General features: G+C 37.4%; 1 protein-coding gene across 5 annotated transcripts in view; it reads right to left on the bottom strand.

The window, feature by feature from the left end:
* The window catches only part of FOXJ3 (forkhead box J3), a 154,369-nt gene that overhangs the window by 8,597 nt on the left and 130,678 nt on the right, over positions 1-15,094 (bottom strand). For 4 of the 5 annotated variants that reach the window (XM_009251624.4, XM_009251630.4, XM_054537141.2 and 1 more), the window contains 5 exons: positions 13,759-13,887; positions 9,556-9,730; positions 5,965-6,381; positions 3,961-4,062; positions 3,395-3,586 (listed from right to left, as the gene is read on the bottom strand). In XM_009251624.4, coding sequence (XP_009249899.1) covers positions 3,395-3,586; positions 3,961-4,062; positions 5,965-6,381; positions 9,556-9,730; positions 13,759-13,887 — 1,015 coding nt within the window. The remainder of the gene's footprint in view (positions 1-3,394; positions 3,587-3,960; positions 4,063-5,964; positions 6,382-9,555; positions 9,731-13,758; positions 13,888-15,094) is intronic. The other variant, XM_009251635.4, reaches the window with a different exon arrangement.

The raw sequence follows: 15,094 nt of genomic DNA, 5'->3' as shown, positions 1-15,094 counted from the left end.
AAGCTCTGCCTCCCGGGTTCACGCCATTCTCCTGCCTCAGCCTCCTGAGTAGCTGGGACTACAGGCGCCTGCCACCACATCTGGCTAATTTTTTTGTATTTTTTTTAGTAGAGACGGGGTTTCACCATGTTAACCAAGATGGTCTCTATCTCCTGACCTCATGATCTGCCTGCCTCGGCCTCCCAAAGTGAACATACTGTATTTCTTGATGGATCTGTCTCAACCACTAGGTTGTGAACTCTTTGAGATAAAAGCTACTACAGGGGTCATGTCTTTATTCTCAGTGCCCAATACAAAGCTAGACACAGAAAAGGTGTCTAGTGTGTGCTCAATGACTGCATTCCTACCTATATCTAATGACCTTTAAGCAAAGCATCAAATTAGAATAGTACAGTCAGAAAATATAAACAAATTATAACCACAGGTAAAAAGATTTAGGAAAAGATGTCATAGACTGTGTTCTATAACATCCTTCTCCCCTTTCCCCTTCCACACTAGCACACTACACCACTAATTTCTGGAGTCTATAGGAAGCTCAAGGAGGTGTTTTCCAAGAGGGTCCTTGAAGACAGGAATGACAGGAAAGGTTTAAGGAAATGGAGAGACTATATTCTGGGACTCAAGACCTACACCTAAGTGAATTTTACAACGTTGGGTAAGTCACTTTCTCCCCCTGGATTACAATGTCCTCATCTGTTAAATAAAGGGATAAAATCAACAGCTCTCTGAAAGTCTCCTCTTGACTATACTTCTAAGAAATTATGACAAAGAATTATTGGGGTGCAGAGATGAGGAAAGTGAAAGATCTGAACGGATGTGATATACAGGGATGTAAGACAAGAGAAAAAAGGAATGACAGAAAGACACTGACACTTAAAACAAGAGGAAGCAGGCTGGACATGTAAAAAAAAATCTGAATATTTGTGAACAGACATCAGCAGGCATGAAGTGATGAATACTTGGAGCACCATAATTGATGAGAGAACAACTGTTGTCAGAGGCCAACACGGCTTGGCAGGCATGAGTCAGAAGGAAAATACAAAAGTGGAGTGAGAGTAGAAAGAATTGAAGAAAAACTATAGTTTTTCTACCTTTGATAGGCTGTGACTAGGTAGCACTGAGAATCACGAAGGTGTCATCGGGACCCTAGAAAGGAGGAGGGCCCTGACAAAAGAGATGACAGAAAAAATTAACAGAATAACAGAACACCAGAACAAATAACCAAGGTCAAGGCTCAAGAAGAGATGACTACAGAAGTCTAGGAACAAAGGGCTTCAGGAAAATAACTCAGGATCTCAGTCTAGAGAGAATCTAGGAGTGCCTGGGTACTCTGACAGAGGACAGCAGCAGATAAAGTGTTTTTTCCATGACAAAACTACCAAGTTCCAAGACCAAAAGGTACACATAGACCTTTCTTACAGACTTAGGGCACAAAACTGAAATTCACCAACATGAGAGCTACTGGCTAACATGTACACTGGCTTTTGAGATTGCCTTCTTCTTCTTCTTCTTCGAGACGAAGTCTCCCTCTTGTCACCCAGGCTGGAGTGCACTGGCGTGATCTCGGCTCACTGCAACCTCCGCCTCCCAGGTTCCAGCAATTCTCCTGCCTCAACCCCGCCGGGTGGCTGGGATTACAGGCATGTGCCACCAGGTCCGGCTAATTTTTGTGTTTTTAGTAGAGATGGGGTTTCGCCATGTTGGCCAGGCTGATCTCGAACTCTTGACTTCAGGTGATCAGCCCGCCTCGGCCTCCCAAAGTGCTGCGATTGCAGGCATGAGCCACCATGCCTGGCCGAGATTGCCTTCTTCTAACGCTGACCCACATCTTCTTCTACTTCTCCTGCCTAAGGCAACAATCTATGAGCAACACAGGTACTTATCCCCAAACACACAAGACTAGTGATATATACATAAGCTATTTAATCTCACTTAGTACTTTTTGAGACTGACTGAAATGGTTAGAGATGGAGTTAGCAAAGAAGTGAACATTATGACAGCACTCAGAAGCAACAATTTTGGATGAACACAGAAAGAAAAGAAGAAAGGAGAAAAAAGGACAAAAAACAGACAGAGGTGGTACACCTGGTCTAAGGACTTAAAGCAAGTTGGAAAAATGAAAGTGATATATCCTGAAAGGGACAAAGTACGAGCTTAGAACCCATGAGAGAAACAAAGAAGACATGCTGTCCATCTGCAAGAAAGGATTAAAAAAAAAAAGAAATGGAAGAAGGGCACATAAGTGAGGATACCTGAATTACAGAGATCTTGATGCTTAAAAATGAATAGATATCAGAAAGATACCAAAAAGAACTAACAAAAGGAGAGAGAGAGAGAGACAAAGAAGCTAAAAAGTTATCAAAAAATAAATTTTAGTGTCTGGCACAGAGGGCAATCAGCCAGGGACTGAACAAGGCCCTTGTGTGGATAGAATTTACTGAATGAATAGGTCACCAGAATCAAATAGTGACTGAAAGTTTCAGGCAGGGTAAGCTATTCAAAATAGCTTAGGAAAAGCTATTCAACATGGAAGAAGAAAAGATAATAGATTTCCACTACATCAAAGGATACAGAAATAAAGATTTCATGAAAAGAAAGACACAGACTGATAAGCTTGAGCTGAATAAACTCAAACCATAGGTGAAAGAAAGATGTGAAATCAGATAGAATAATGGTTAAAGGAAGCCACTCAGGATAGAGAAGAGAGAGCTTGTTGGCATAAAATGTAAAATCAATATAACATACAGAAAAGAAGTAAACTTGATGATAAGAGAAGGTAAGGAATTAAAATGAAGAAAGAAGTAACTGGGATATGAAATTCCTACAGAAAAATGTGCAATCAGAGTGGAAGACATGGCTGCAAGGGTAAAGAATGAAGGAAGAAAGCGAGATTTAAAAAATACATAGGAAAGATTTGGGGTCTAAAGTAAAACATCAGTGAGACTATTTTCCATTATGTCTACTCTTCAAACACTTTGAATTGTTTAATTTTAAAATTCTTAGGAGATACACAAGACACGTTGATTTCCATTGCAGATCTGTACAAATTTAAATTAATATAATTTCATAATTACGTTCCTATAAAAACATAAGTATCTCCAATATATTTAATTCTTGTTTGATAACTTTGTAAAAGGATAACGATTACAACAGTTAACTGTAAATAATAAAGCAATCATATAAATTACAACAGAAAAACATACAGTCTCTTTACCTCAATTTTTCTAAGATATACCCTACATATAAATTATTTGCTTTCATTCGTTTCTTATAAATAAAAATTTGTAAACAGATCACTGTCATCATTAGCAGCAAACCAAGTTGGTTAAGACAGTTACTAAATTTCGTATGAATGAGAAAATGAGAAAAATCAAGAAGATAACTAATCCCATACCTGTTCCAATGTGTTGGGAAGGTTTTGTTGGATGCATGGCACCATGACAAACATTTTGCTGAACATTACTCTGTGAATGTATAAGGCCAGTTTGTGTAAAGAACTGATTAAGAGAAGAACAGAGATCAGCAAACTGAACCTGGTCTAAAGACCAGTTCTTGAGATCTGCCTGTCTCATACTCTCCATCAGACCTATGAGGAAAGCATTAAAAATATGTTAGCACTGTTATGCAATAAACATTGCAAGGAAAATAGCAAGACATAATTTTTTTCAGCCCTCAAAATTTCCACTCACTCCACTTTATGGTAGTGATTTATCCACGCAATGAAGAATGACCTTTTTAAATTATTCAAAGCCCAATTATTTTAAATGTGGCCAAATTTCTTTCAGAACTTGTCTGTGACCCTCTGCTACATCAACTGGCCAAAATTATTATGAATTTTACCAACTGCAAAAGAAATGCTATATAAGATGATGTTTATTTCTACCACAAAGAAAGTTATAATCTAGCAGAGAAACAGGATCATGTGTATTTGGTTATATGTCAAAAAGAACCAACACTCACCTTGAAACTGTGAAAGGTCTACGTCTGACCAATTAACACTGCTGGCAATTCGACAGCTTTCTTTTAGCATATCAAGTGTCGCATACCAATCATTTGAAACACCTATAAAATATTGACAACAGTGTAATTCCTGGATGGTGAAAGGGTGAAGTGTGGTAAGGGAAAAACGATGAGCTGGCCTTATTCCTGAAATTGGCTGATTCTTGTCCCGTCTTACAAGGGGATTTGTACCCATTATATCATGCGTTGGGCAATCTGCTCTGTGAGACAGGCAGAAAGGTATTATTTCTCTCCATTTTACAAATAAAAGAAACTGAACCAGAGAAGTGACATAACTTAGCAAGGTTGTCATGATGAATCTAAGACTTGAACCCAGGTCTTCTAACCTCCAGTCTAGCAGCTTCCAAATTGCCACATCACCTAGTAATATCAAACTTGATATTGCTCTTTACATTATAGTACCAATAAATGAACAGATAGGAAATGTCATGCAAATCTGTATTTTCTCCTATATAAAGTTCATTTTCCTGTCTTCTTATGACCTTAAAAAAACTCAGAGAGGCAGGTTCACATTTAGAGGCAATACACAGTACAATTTAATGCAATGACTTAACGCAGGTGGATTAGATCATATAGTAAGAGTAAATGCTTCTTCCAAGGCAACCTTAAGAGAAAAAAATTTAACACAGTCACCCTGCCAAGGTAGTGAAGGAAGAGGGGTGAGATCTCTGTAAGAAATGCTGATGAATCCACGTCAGGGCATTTTTAGTCAGAAATGGTATTCTCTGATATGACATCAGGAGAGTTTAAGACTCCATAATCTGTATGTCAGCAAACCAGTCATTAGTCAGAGGCCATGCAGCAAGAGTTACCCTCAATGAGACAGCAGTGCTAAACAGAGGAAGAAAATTCTCCGTTCAGTGACTGCTGTCAAGCCACTCTGTTTCTAGGATCTCCCCTGGATGGATGAAGATAAAGACCAATAAAAAGGGCTGGTTGGTTTGCTTTTGCTACATCAAGGCAACTCTTGGCTCTATCAACTACTGGCTACTTGATTACAAAATTCTGCCAATTATGGATTTTTAAAATAAACAATCAACTAGAGACAACATGACCCTGCCATGAAGCAAGTCATAACTTAGGAAGAAATTTGTTAGGTGGGAGGGGATTAAACTAATACCCAAATGAGCCACGAACATGCAAGTCTACCAGACTCACATCCTTTAGTTCAAGAAGAACTTCACGGATAAGGAAACCAAGGTTCAAAGGAATTATATGATTTAAGTCACTCAGGTAATACAACAGCCAAAGCAGTACTAGAATCTAGATCTCTTGAGGTAAACATAACTCAGGTAGTCAAAAGGTCAGGGTAGGAAAAAGGTTAACTGAAATGAGATTATGAGCAGGAACCAGGACATTTGCCATGACTAATTTGTTGTTCTTGTGGGTAAGAGGAAGAGGAGGCTCCTTTAATAAATAGTGACCTGGCAAATAAAAATAAAGCAAACTCCGCAGCAAGTGGGTGAGCAAATCCTATCCACTTAGCAAATGTCTGCTAATTTTAGTTCTTTTAGAATAACTGGTGTTATCAGCTTTGAAGTCAGACATGTCAGAATATAAACCCCAGTTCTACCACTTACCACAGTATGATCTTAAGCAAATTACTTAAAATTCTTTTAGTTGTACTTTTCCTATATATCAAATGTGGTCATCTATACTTGATTTGGGAGGATAATGTAAGATAATGTATCTAAATTATAAACAAGAGTTAAAATAAAAACCTGCAAGGGTTGCTGGGTTTGCCTATGTTGCCACAATAAATTTTAATCAAGAAAGTCGCCAGGTCAGTCTATGAATTAAATGAGTTACAACTATAGGATTATAGCAAGGAAACACAAAAGGAAACAGATGTAAAGAGGTTTTGGTAGTAAATACTACATGAGCTCCAAATAACAAAGGACAGATCCTAATTCACAGTTAGCCAACCAGGAGACAAAAACTTACCAGAATTACAGGATACCTGTTGTGGGGGTGGGGGTGCCTGATGTGTTAACGTCTGATGCTGATGGTTCGGATGGTGCTGTATGTGTTGATGTGGAGAGGGATGCTGGGGGTGAGGGGACTGGAGCTGGCTGTGTTGCTGTGGGTGTGGTGCTGGGTGTGGGGAACGCTGCGGATGCTGCGGTAAACCATGCGGTCGATGGGGAGGATGTGGAGATGGCTGTGTGTGCATCTGGGGGTGAGATAGTGAGACCTGTGCAACCGAATTACTGCCCGTGGTGTTGAGGCCACTGCCATGACTGTTGGACAGGCTGCTTTGGTTGCTGTGTGGGTGAGTGCTCACTGTACTGCTGGGAGAGTGCTGATAGGAACATGAAGTGTGGGACTGCTGGGAAGATTCAGAAGGGATGTTCATCAAACCTAAAAACAGAACAAGATCATTTATGGTCAGATTTCAGTTGTATTTTACGACAAACATTTGTAAAATTATTAACATAACAAAAGCATATGATGCCAGGAAGCAACACTGGTTCAATTTAACAAGTGCTAATGCAACATCCACTACACACTAGGCTCTGTGGTTATTGAGAAGAAATATAATGCCCCACCCTCAAGTGGAAGAGAAAGACAAGATTATGACCAACAATTTAAGTACTAAAGCTAAAGTATACAGAGGATTATGAAAACTCCTCCTCCTTGTCTGTTCAGCTAGGAGGAGGCTGAAAATATACAGAAGCCTTTCTTTTAAAGACAGTGCCTGAACTGAGTCTTGAAAGATAAGGAAATGTTCGGGGAAAAGTGGGAAAGGTGTTGGGGTCACACTCAGGATGGCTCTCTGAAGGCATAAAGACCAAGGCTTTGATAGAAGACTGCACAATCTAAACTAAAACTCGACTGGCTAATAGTTTAAAACTTTTCCCAATAGGTAAAAGTAATGGAAAGACAAAGGAAAAGAGGAAGTTGTTTATGCCAAATAGGGCAGGGGCACAGGCTGCGAGCTGGAACATGCCTGTGAGCGCGTCTAGCACAAACATCTTGGTTTAAGGTACAAGGACATACATAGAATGTACTACATGCCTGTGAGCATGTTTAACAGCTACACAGGATAGGGCCCAACAAAAAGTTATTAGCATAAAGTAAGAAGGCTTAAAGGAAGTTAGTTTTTAAAAGAAACTATTATTTTCTAACGCTTATGATTTATTCTTTAACAAGAACGGAAACTATGAAGAGGAACTTTTTACTTTCTACATAGTGAAGGTGTAAGCTGCAGGATGAGCTCTGTAAATGTTAGCTGCCATGATGATGATTAAGCCAAAAATGCTTAATGTTAAGGATAATTTATGTTTGGTCTGCAAGTAGTTAGATAACCTTACTGCAACATTTGGTTCTATGTAACTAGACTATTTTCAAATCCTAAAGCGTAGCCCACGCAATGTTATGCTGAACCAAACATAAAAATAATTTTATTGAATGAAAAAAAACCACAAGATAATATCAATCAATAAAAGAATCAAGCTTTTTAAAAAAGATAAAATTATTCTCCTATTTGTCATTAGCAGTAAAACTGTATTTGCGTACATTGCAAGATAATCTTAAAAGCTACCAAGTTTTACAGGCAGAAGAGTTAATAAAAGTTCTTGCCTTGGCCCTAGAAAATAGTCACATATAAGGAATCTATAGGGTTATTACTGTAAGATCAAAGAAAGCAGTAATTTATCAATTTTCAATAAAATCCTAGCATTTTACAAGGGAACCAAGGTCTGATCTGTATCAACATTTTCAATCTCAAATTATTTCTAAATAAAAGAAAGCAAAATCTCTCTCCAGAAGCCCAATATATAAAACTGATAAGTATAATACAGTTTTTTTTTTGAAGCTGGGGAAGGAAGCTTACTAGGTCTACCTCTGCACAGTTCTCCTCCTGCAGTCCCTAAGATCTTTACAAAAGCCAAGGCCTCTGAAGAGAACAATCTGAAAATCACTGATCTAATCCAACCGTCTTTATTGTACAAATGGGGATACTGAGGTCCAGAGATGAGAAGTAAACTCAGATGACTTAATGGCAGAACCTGGACTAGAACCCAGAATTCCTATCGATGCTCCTTTTTTTTTTTTTTTTAATAGTGTGATGGAATGGAATTATGGGCTTCAGAAATTGTCATCATTGTTATTTCAAAGCCCTTATTTTTCTATTGTGAATACCAAGGTTGGATTTGCTTAGCAAAGTCTTCCATTAGTTCTTTTTATACTTTTATAGATAAAAAACTTAAAAGTTGGAAAACATATGAATCTTACTTTAAACTCAAATACTAACCAGAAAAAGCCATTTCACATACACAACATCAGTATTCATCAATATAAATAACAGTATATAACATTAACATTAACTGATAGTAAGTATTAAAATGCAAACAGTATAAAGACAAGGAGTTCTGTTCAATTTTGTTCACTGCTATGAACATGTAAACTGAGTTGGGGTGCCACAGTTTGAATGTATGTGTCCCTCCAAAATTCGTATGTTGGAACTTAAACCCCCAGGTGATGGTATTAAGAAGTGGGACCTTTAGGAGGTAATTAGGGATTGGGCCTTGCAAAAGGGGTTGAGAGAACTAGCTACTTTTTGCCCTTCCATGTCGTCTGCCACATGAGGACACAGCATTCAGCTCCATGTGACAATACCGCTAAAAGGCATCATTTATGATGAAAAAGCCCTCGCCAGACACCAAATCTGCTGGTTCCTTGATCTTGAACTTCCCAACCTCCCAAACTGTGAGAAATAAATTTCAGTTGTTTATAAATTACCCATTCTAAGGTATTTTGATACAGCAGCAGGAAAAGAATAAAACATGGGGTGTAAATAGTTAATGTGCCAAACAAACAAGTAATTAGGAAATGCTTCAACAGTAGAGTTCCCAACAATTTCTGACTATTCATCTCTGGGGAAAAGATAATGTGACATTTTTACCCTCTGATTAAAATTAAACCAGCAGCTAATGGGACGAGAACACATTATAACAAGAATCTAGTATTTGGTCAAGATGTAACAGTATATCTCAACTACAGTCACTTTTAATACTAAAATCTGACTTAAGTATATCGTGTACAACAATGACCTAGAGTTTACTAGTAGCTGATGTATTCACTTCTAAGTGCCACACTCAAAATCACAAATTTGGCGCTACCACATTCCGATAGTTATCTCTTTTTGCTAATACCAGTCAGAACAAAAGCAAGGCACATCTATTCTTGTGGTGCAACATTCACCATTCAAACACTTCAAATGCCAGATATCACTAATTAATTATACTAGTGTTTCCCATATGGTATAGATGCAGTGTCAGAATTCTTTAATACAGTGCTCCTGGCTGCCACTAGTAAACAAGTAAGTAGGCATGCAACATAAAATTTACCTGCCATTTTTGTGCTATAATATAAATAGAACACAGTAAAGGCACAAAGGGCAAAATATAATTACCCGATTCTTATTATGATGATAATATTCTAAGATTAAGAGTGTAACAGCTGCCATGTGAAATTTTTAAAAATCTTTTTCCAATAAAACTTTGTTATAAAAAAGATTTTAAGAAAACTCACCTTGTTGACTAAGTGACTGCTCAAAAACTGACTTATAAAGGCTCCGAAATGAGGCACTAAGATCTTCAAAATTATATTCTGAGAAAAGTAGTTGCTTGTCTCTTTCTGGAAGGTTGTACTGTGGTTGCTGCTGAGGAGTTAATGATTGAGAAACTGATTCTGGATGGCTTGTCACCTAACATTAAAAGAAAACACAACTAATTCAGCCTCTCTACTAATTACAATTGGCTTGTTATATAAAATATGTAACTGAAAACAGTGCCAACATTGGAATTCAAAGAAAATAACTCTTCCGTCTTAGGCTTTCCCATCCTCTGTTAAAGCATAATGCACAGAAAGCAAAACACCTAAACTGAATCTTGAAGAACTGTAGAAGTCTAACCCAACCTCCATATTTCACAGAAGGAAAGAATTCAAAGAAGTTAAATAACTTGCCTAAGATCATACAAATAAGTGATGAGTTAGGCCTAGAATCCTTCTAGGCTTTCTGTAGAATCTTCAATCTTGATTTCTACAGAAGCTATTTTATCTCAAACTCCACTAAGCTATAAAACTACTAACATTTCTTTCATTTATTCAATTAATTTTTAGTATACAAACCCAAATACTGTGATTACTGTGAGTCAGATGTATGGCTCTGCCCAAAGCAACAAGGAGCTTAAATATGCCTAACTCTACATTTCCAGGGAAAACTTATCTTTAAAAGCAGGAAAACTAGAAATAAAATCAATAAAAGATAATCATCTGTATTTCTTAAAGACTACGTACTATATGAAAGGGTGGTAAACTACCATTTGTTTAGTGTTTTGAAAAATTAAGGTATGAATATTGACTAGAAACTTACGTAGCCATTAAAAATAATGCTCATAAGGAGTCTGCAATAACGTGGAAAAATATGAATTTTTACATAGGAAAATGGCTCCGCCACTGGCACCCTAATGTCCTTACACATCTCCACACAAACCATGTAGGCAAGGCTCCATGGCAGGATGACCTAAGCCTTGGTGGAACACCCTGTGATTATCCTGGAACAAGTGGTTTTGAGGCGAAAATTCTCATCTGCCCTTATGTCTTGTAGGAGATGGCCATGGGGCAGTTACTCATCTACCTTTCTATTTTGCAAGACGTTGCCAAGAAACAGTTTCTCATCTACCTCCCTGGCTGAGTGAGGCATGGGGCTTTCTGCCTTACTCCCTTAGGGTACAGCTGCAGGTTACAAAACTGCTTAGTTGCACTATGGAATTTGTTCCTCTATTACAGAGTGAGCTACTACTCGAGTAGTCTGTCATTTGATCCTCTGTTTTGGTACTGTCACGTGGGATGTGGGGAGCTGACACTATGCTAACCTGGTTTATACTGTCTGTATAAGTAATAAAATTATCTCAATCCATGTGGGCTCATTGTGGCCTTACAGGATCAAACTATATAGATGTGATAAACCCAACCAGCAGCTGCCACTTCACTGTTGCTTAGGGACTGCTCAACCATTTGACACCTTGTTGTTGCAAGAAAATAGCAGGGCTGGGCGCGGTGGCTCAACACCTATAATCCCAGCACTTTAAGAGGCCGAGGCAGGTGGATCACCTGAAGTCAGAAGTTCGAGACCAGCCTGGCCAACATGGTGAAACCCTGTCTCAATTAAAAATACAAAAATTAGCTAGGTGTGGTGGCTCACGCCTGTAATCCCAGCAACTTGAGAGGCTGAAGCAAGAGAATCACCTGAACCTGGGAGGCAGAGGTTGCCATAAGCTGAGATCGCACCATTGCACTCTAGTCTGGGCGACAGAGAGAGACTCCATCTCAAAAACAACAAAAAAAGCAGTCTACAAAGTCTAGCTTTAAACATGGCAGTTTAACCCTCTTACATTTATTGGCACAATGAACATGTTAGCTGTGTCTGTCATCTAGTTCTATACATGCTTCTTTAATTTGTCCTTTTATAATGTTTTGTGATACTGGACTGTGTGCTTTGCTTTCTTTTGGTCAAGATTTTTTACACTTAAATTACTTCAAAAAGCAACTTAAAATCATTATATCTTTGCTTAGTTTGCTTCAATGTTCCAACTGGTTGTTTTATAACTTCACTTTGTCATTATTATTTAATTTAATTAATCTTGATCACGGGTAAGTCATTTTTTTCAGGAAAGACACATGAAAACAAGGGCAGGATACTTTCTAATCTCTGCATATCAAAGAACGTCTTTCTCTTGCCTTCACATATGAATTAAAATTTGGGCATAGTATTTGTTATTCGAAACGCATTCCCTCAAAACTCTGCATACAATGCTCCATTATCTTCTGGCATTTAGTAGCATCAAAAAAAAGCCCGAGGCCAGGCATGGTGGCTCGTGCCTGTAATCCTAGCACTTTGGGAAGCCAACAGGGCAGGAGGATTGCTTAAGCCAGGAGTTCGAGACCAGTTTGGCCCACTTAGCAAGATCTTGTGTCTAAAAAGAGAGAGAAAAAAAGAGGGGGAGGTCTGATTTGTGTTTCTTTATATATAATTTACTTATTCTGTTATTTTTATGGGTAACTACTTATGAAATTTTAAAATTTGCCATAATGTATCTAGATACAGCAGTCCTTTGGTATCCACGAGGGACTGGTTACAGGAACCCCAACTCACTAGGACACCAAAATCTGCACATGCTAAAGTCCCTTATACAAAATGCTGTAATATTTGCATATAACCTATCCTCCCATATACTTTAAATCATCTCTAGATGATTAATACCTAATACAATGTAAACAGTTGTTAAACTATATTTTTTTCTTTAAAAAAAAAAAAAAGAAAGAAAGAAAGAAATACAATCTCGCTCTATCGCCCAGGTTGGAGTGGAATGACGTGATTACTCCTGGGTTCAAGTGATCCTCCCTTCTCAGCCTCCTAAGGTGCATGCCACAATGTCTGGCTATTTCGTTTTTTTAAGACAGGGTCTCACTATGTTGGCCAGGCTGATATCAATTGCCTCAAGCAATCCTCTTGCCTCAGCCTCCCAAAGTACTGGGATTACAGGTATGAGCCACCTCATTCCAGCATGTATTTTTTATTGCTGTATCTTTTTATTTTAATTGTTTTTTGTTGTTCAAATATTTTCAATCCAATGTTTGGTTAAACCTGTGGATGTGGAACCTACAGATACGGAGGGCTGACAGTATAGGTTTTTTCCCCATTAATTTCTTCTAGAACTCAGTAACCCTTTAAATCTCTATTTCTTCTGAAAACTGCTTCTATAACAACTTTTTCTTCTGCAGGGACAACTATAATTCTCAGTTCTCCACCTTTATTGTCTTCTTTTACATAATTTTTATTCCATTTTCTTTCTTCTCCATTGTGGGATAATACTTTTTTTTTTTTTACACAGCAATAATAATTTTGCAGAGGCAACTTTTTCCCTACATTCAATGTGAATTTTAATTCTGCTACGTTTTTCTTCCCGTTGTGTTATTTTCTTTCGGGTCCCTCCCTTTATATCTTTGTCCCGTGTAAGTTTTTTCCTATTTACTCATCCTGGAACAATAGGGAGTGACCTGGTAAGATCAAATTTACACTGACAAACAATGTGGTGTGTAGCTCTTGGGCTCTATTATCTGCTCACTGAGGAAGACAGTTGCCAGGTAGTTTGAAAAGAAATAACAGATAACCTAAGACTCATGTTCTTGTAATAGGTAACAAATTAGTATAGGAGCAAGAATACATACACACAGGTCCCTTTATAGCATGGCTTTCCCCCTCCGATCCAAATTGAAAATACATGAGTAGTTAACAATTGAGTGTACCAGGCCACCCTAACCTCCAGGGTTTATAGAATTCCCTTCTCAGATCTACAGCTGGAAACCATGTTGAGACACACATCTTCTAAGCTCTTTTTCTAAGAAGTACAGAATATCACCAACTATCGCTCTACTAGACTAAAGTGCAATTTTTTTCCTGTTCCAATTGCTTTTCTCTTGGACACAGGACAGAATAAAGTAGACCAAAATCTGTTAACACTGCACAACCATTTTTTAAAAATCTAATATGGTACCAAATTAAAACACTAACAAACTACAATCTCCTCTAATTAAGTTTGATCTACTTACTAAGTTAATAAATTTATTAGTGAGAAAAACATACCTTCATTTTTAAATTTGCATTTCAATTATGTTTGGTTTAAAGTACTAAATGAATAACTATTAACACGTTAACTTCATCAAGCTTACCGGTGTATAACTATGCACACTTCCAACACTGTTCAAATTAACAGATGCCAAACTCTGGTCTGAGAGACTGTTGTTAAGGCTACTGCGTGGGCTATCACTACCATCCTGATCAGTGTTATACAATGTTACCTAAAATGAAAAAAGAAAAATGACAATTGAATATAAGGGTACTTCTTAAGCAACTCTGCAAAAATACAATTGAGCAGGCATATGGCAAGAAGAAAAAAATCTCAGTGGCCTTTCCCTAGGTGCTCACCCCAATTCCATGCCCCATATGGCTAAATTTGTGTTCATCATAAAATAATTTTCTCAATACTCAAACTAAAGGACATGTCTTTCAGAGGTATAGAAATTTAATTTATAGCATAATTTACCAGGTATAATTAGCCCATAAACATTTAACGAGAGAGGAATATAATAGATTTTTACTTTATTAAATATTTCTATAATGCATAAATTTTTGCTCAGGCTTTAAGCAAAATTACTGTTCTATCAGAATTTTAGAAATCAAAACGAAGCACATACAAAAAAAAAGATTTTTTTTTTTAAATCACAGGCATCACTGTATTTTTAATACTGAAGATTGGAAACAACTTTTCAACACATTTATAAAATCGTAATTAAATGATCTAACTTTTAAAAAATAATATGCTAATATATGCATTAGATGTGAAAAACTGTCAAACTGTTGTTAATGGTTATCTAGAAGGGGCTGAGGATTCCTGAAGACTTTTACATTTGTGTATATTTTTACAGTGCTTGAGTTTGTCTATAAGTATTATAATTTTTAATTAGAAGCAAACAAACAAAAAAAGGTATTTTTGGAATAGAAAACTAGCCTATTTGCAGTGAGCCAAGATCGCGCCACTGCACTCCAACCTGGTGACAGAGCGAGACTCTGCCTCAAAAAAAAAAAAAAAAAAGCAAACATAAAGGAAGAAAAAAATAATACATATTATCACGAATAAGAGTTTTGACCTCATGGACTCTCTACAAAGGTCTCAGTTACCCAGGTATCCAGAGACCACACTTTGAGAACCACTGATACACTGTATGACCAGCACTCTAGAAGCTCATGTACTCTCCCATTCATCATGTACGTCAGTCATTATCCATCCATATCTCCTGTCCCAGGTAACCACTTCTATCACTACTGATTGGTTTTCCTATTTTTGAACTAAGTATAAATGGTATCACATAGTGTATATCCTTGTTACAAGGCCTTGTTTTCTATTGCATTAATATCTACTCTTTGTATTTCCTTCTTTCCTTTTTAAAATTCATTTTTTTTTGTGCAACAGAGCTTTATTGTTTTACCATTTACATATTTGGAAGT

Source organism: Pongo abelii, chromosome 1, assembly GCF_028885655.2.
Source record: "Pongo abelii isolate AG06213 chromosome 1, NHGRI_mPonAbe1-v2.0_pri, whole genome shotgun sequence".
In the NCBI taxonomy this organism is placed as follows: Eukaryota; Metazoa; Chordata; class Mammalia; order Primates; family Hominidae; genus Pongo; species Pongo abelii.
The sequence above is the reverse complement of the archived record's forward strand: the minus strand, read 5'-3'. Positions and strand labels throughout refer to the sequence as shown.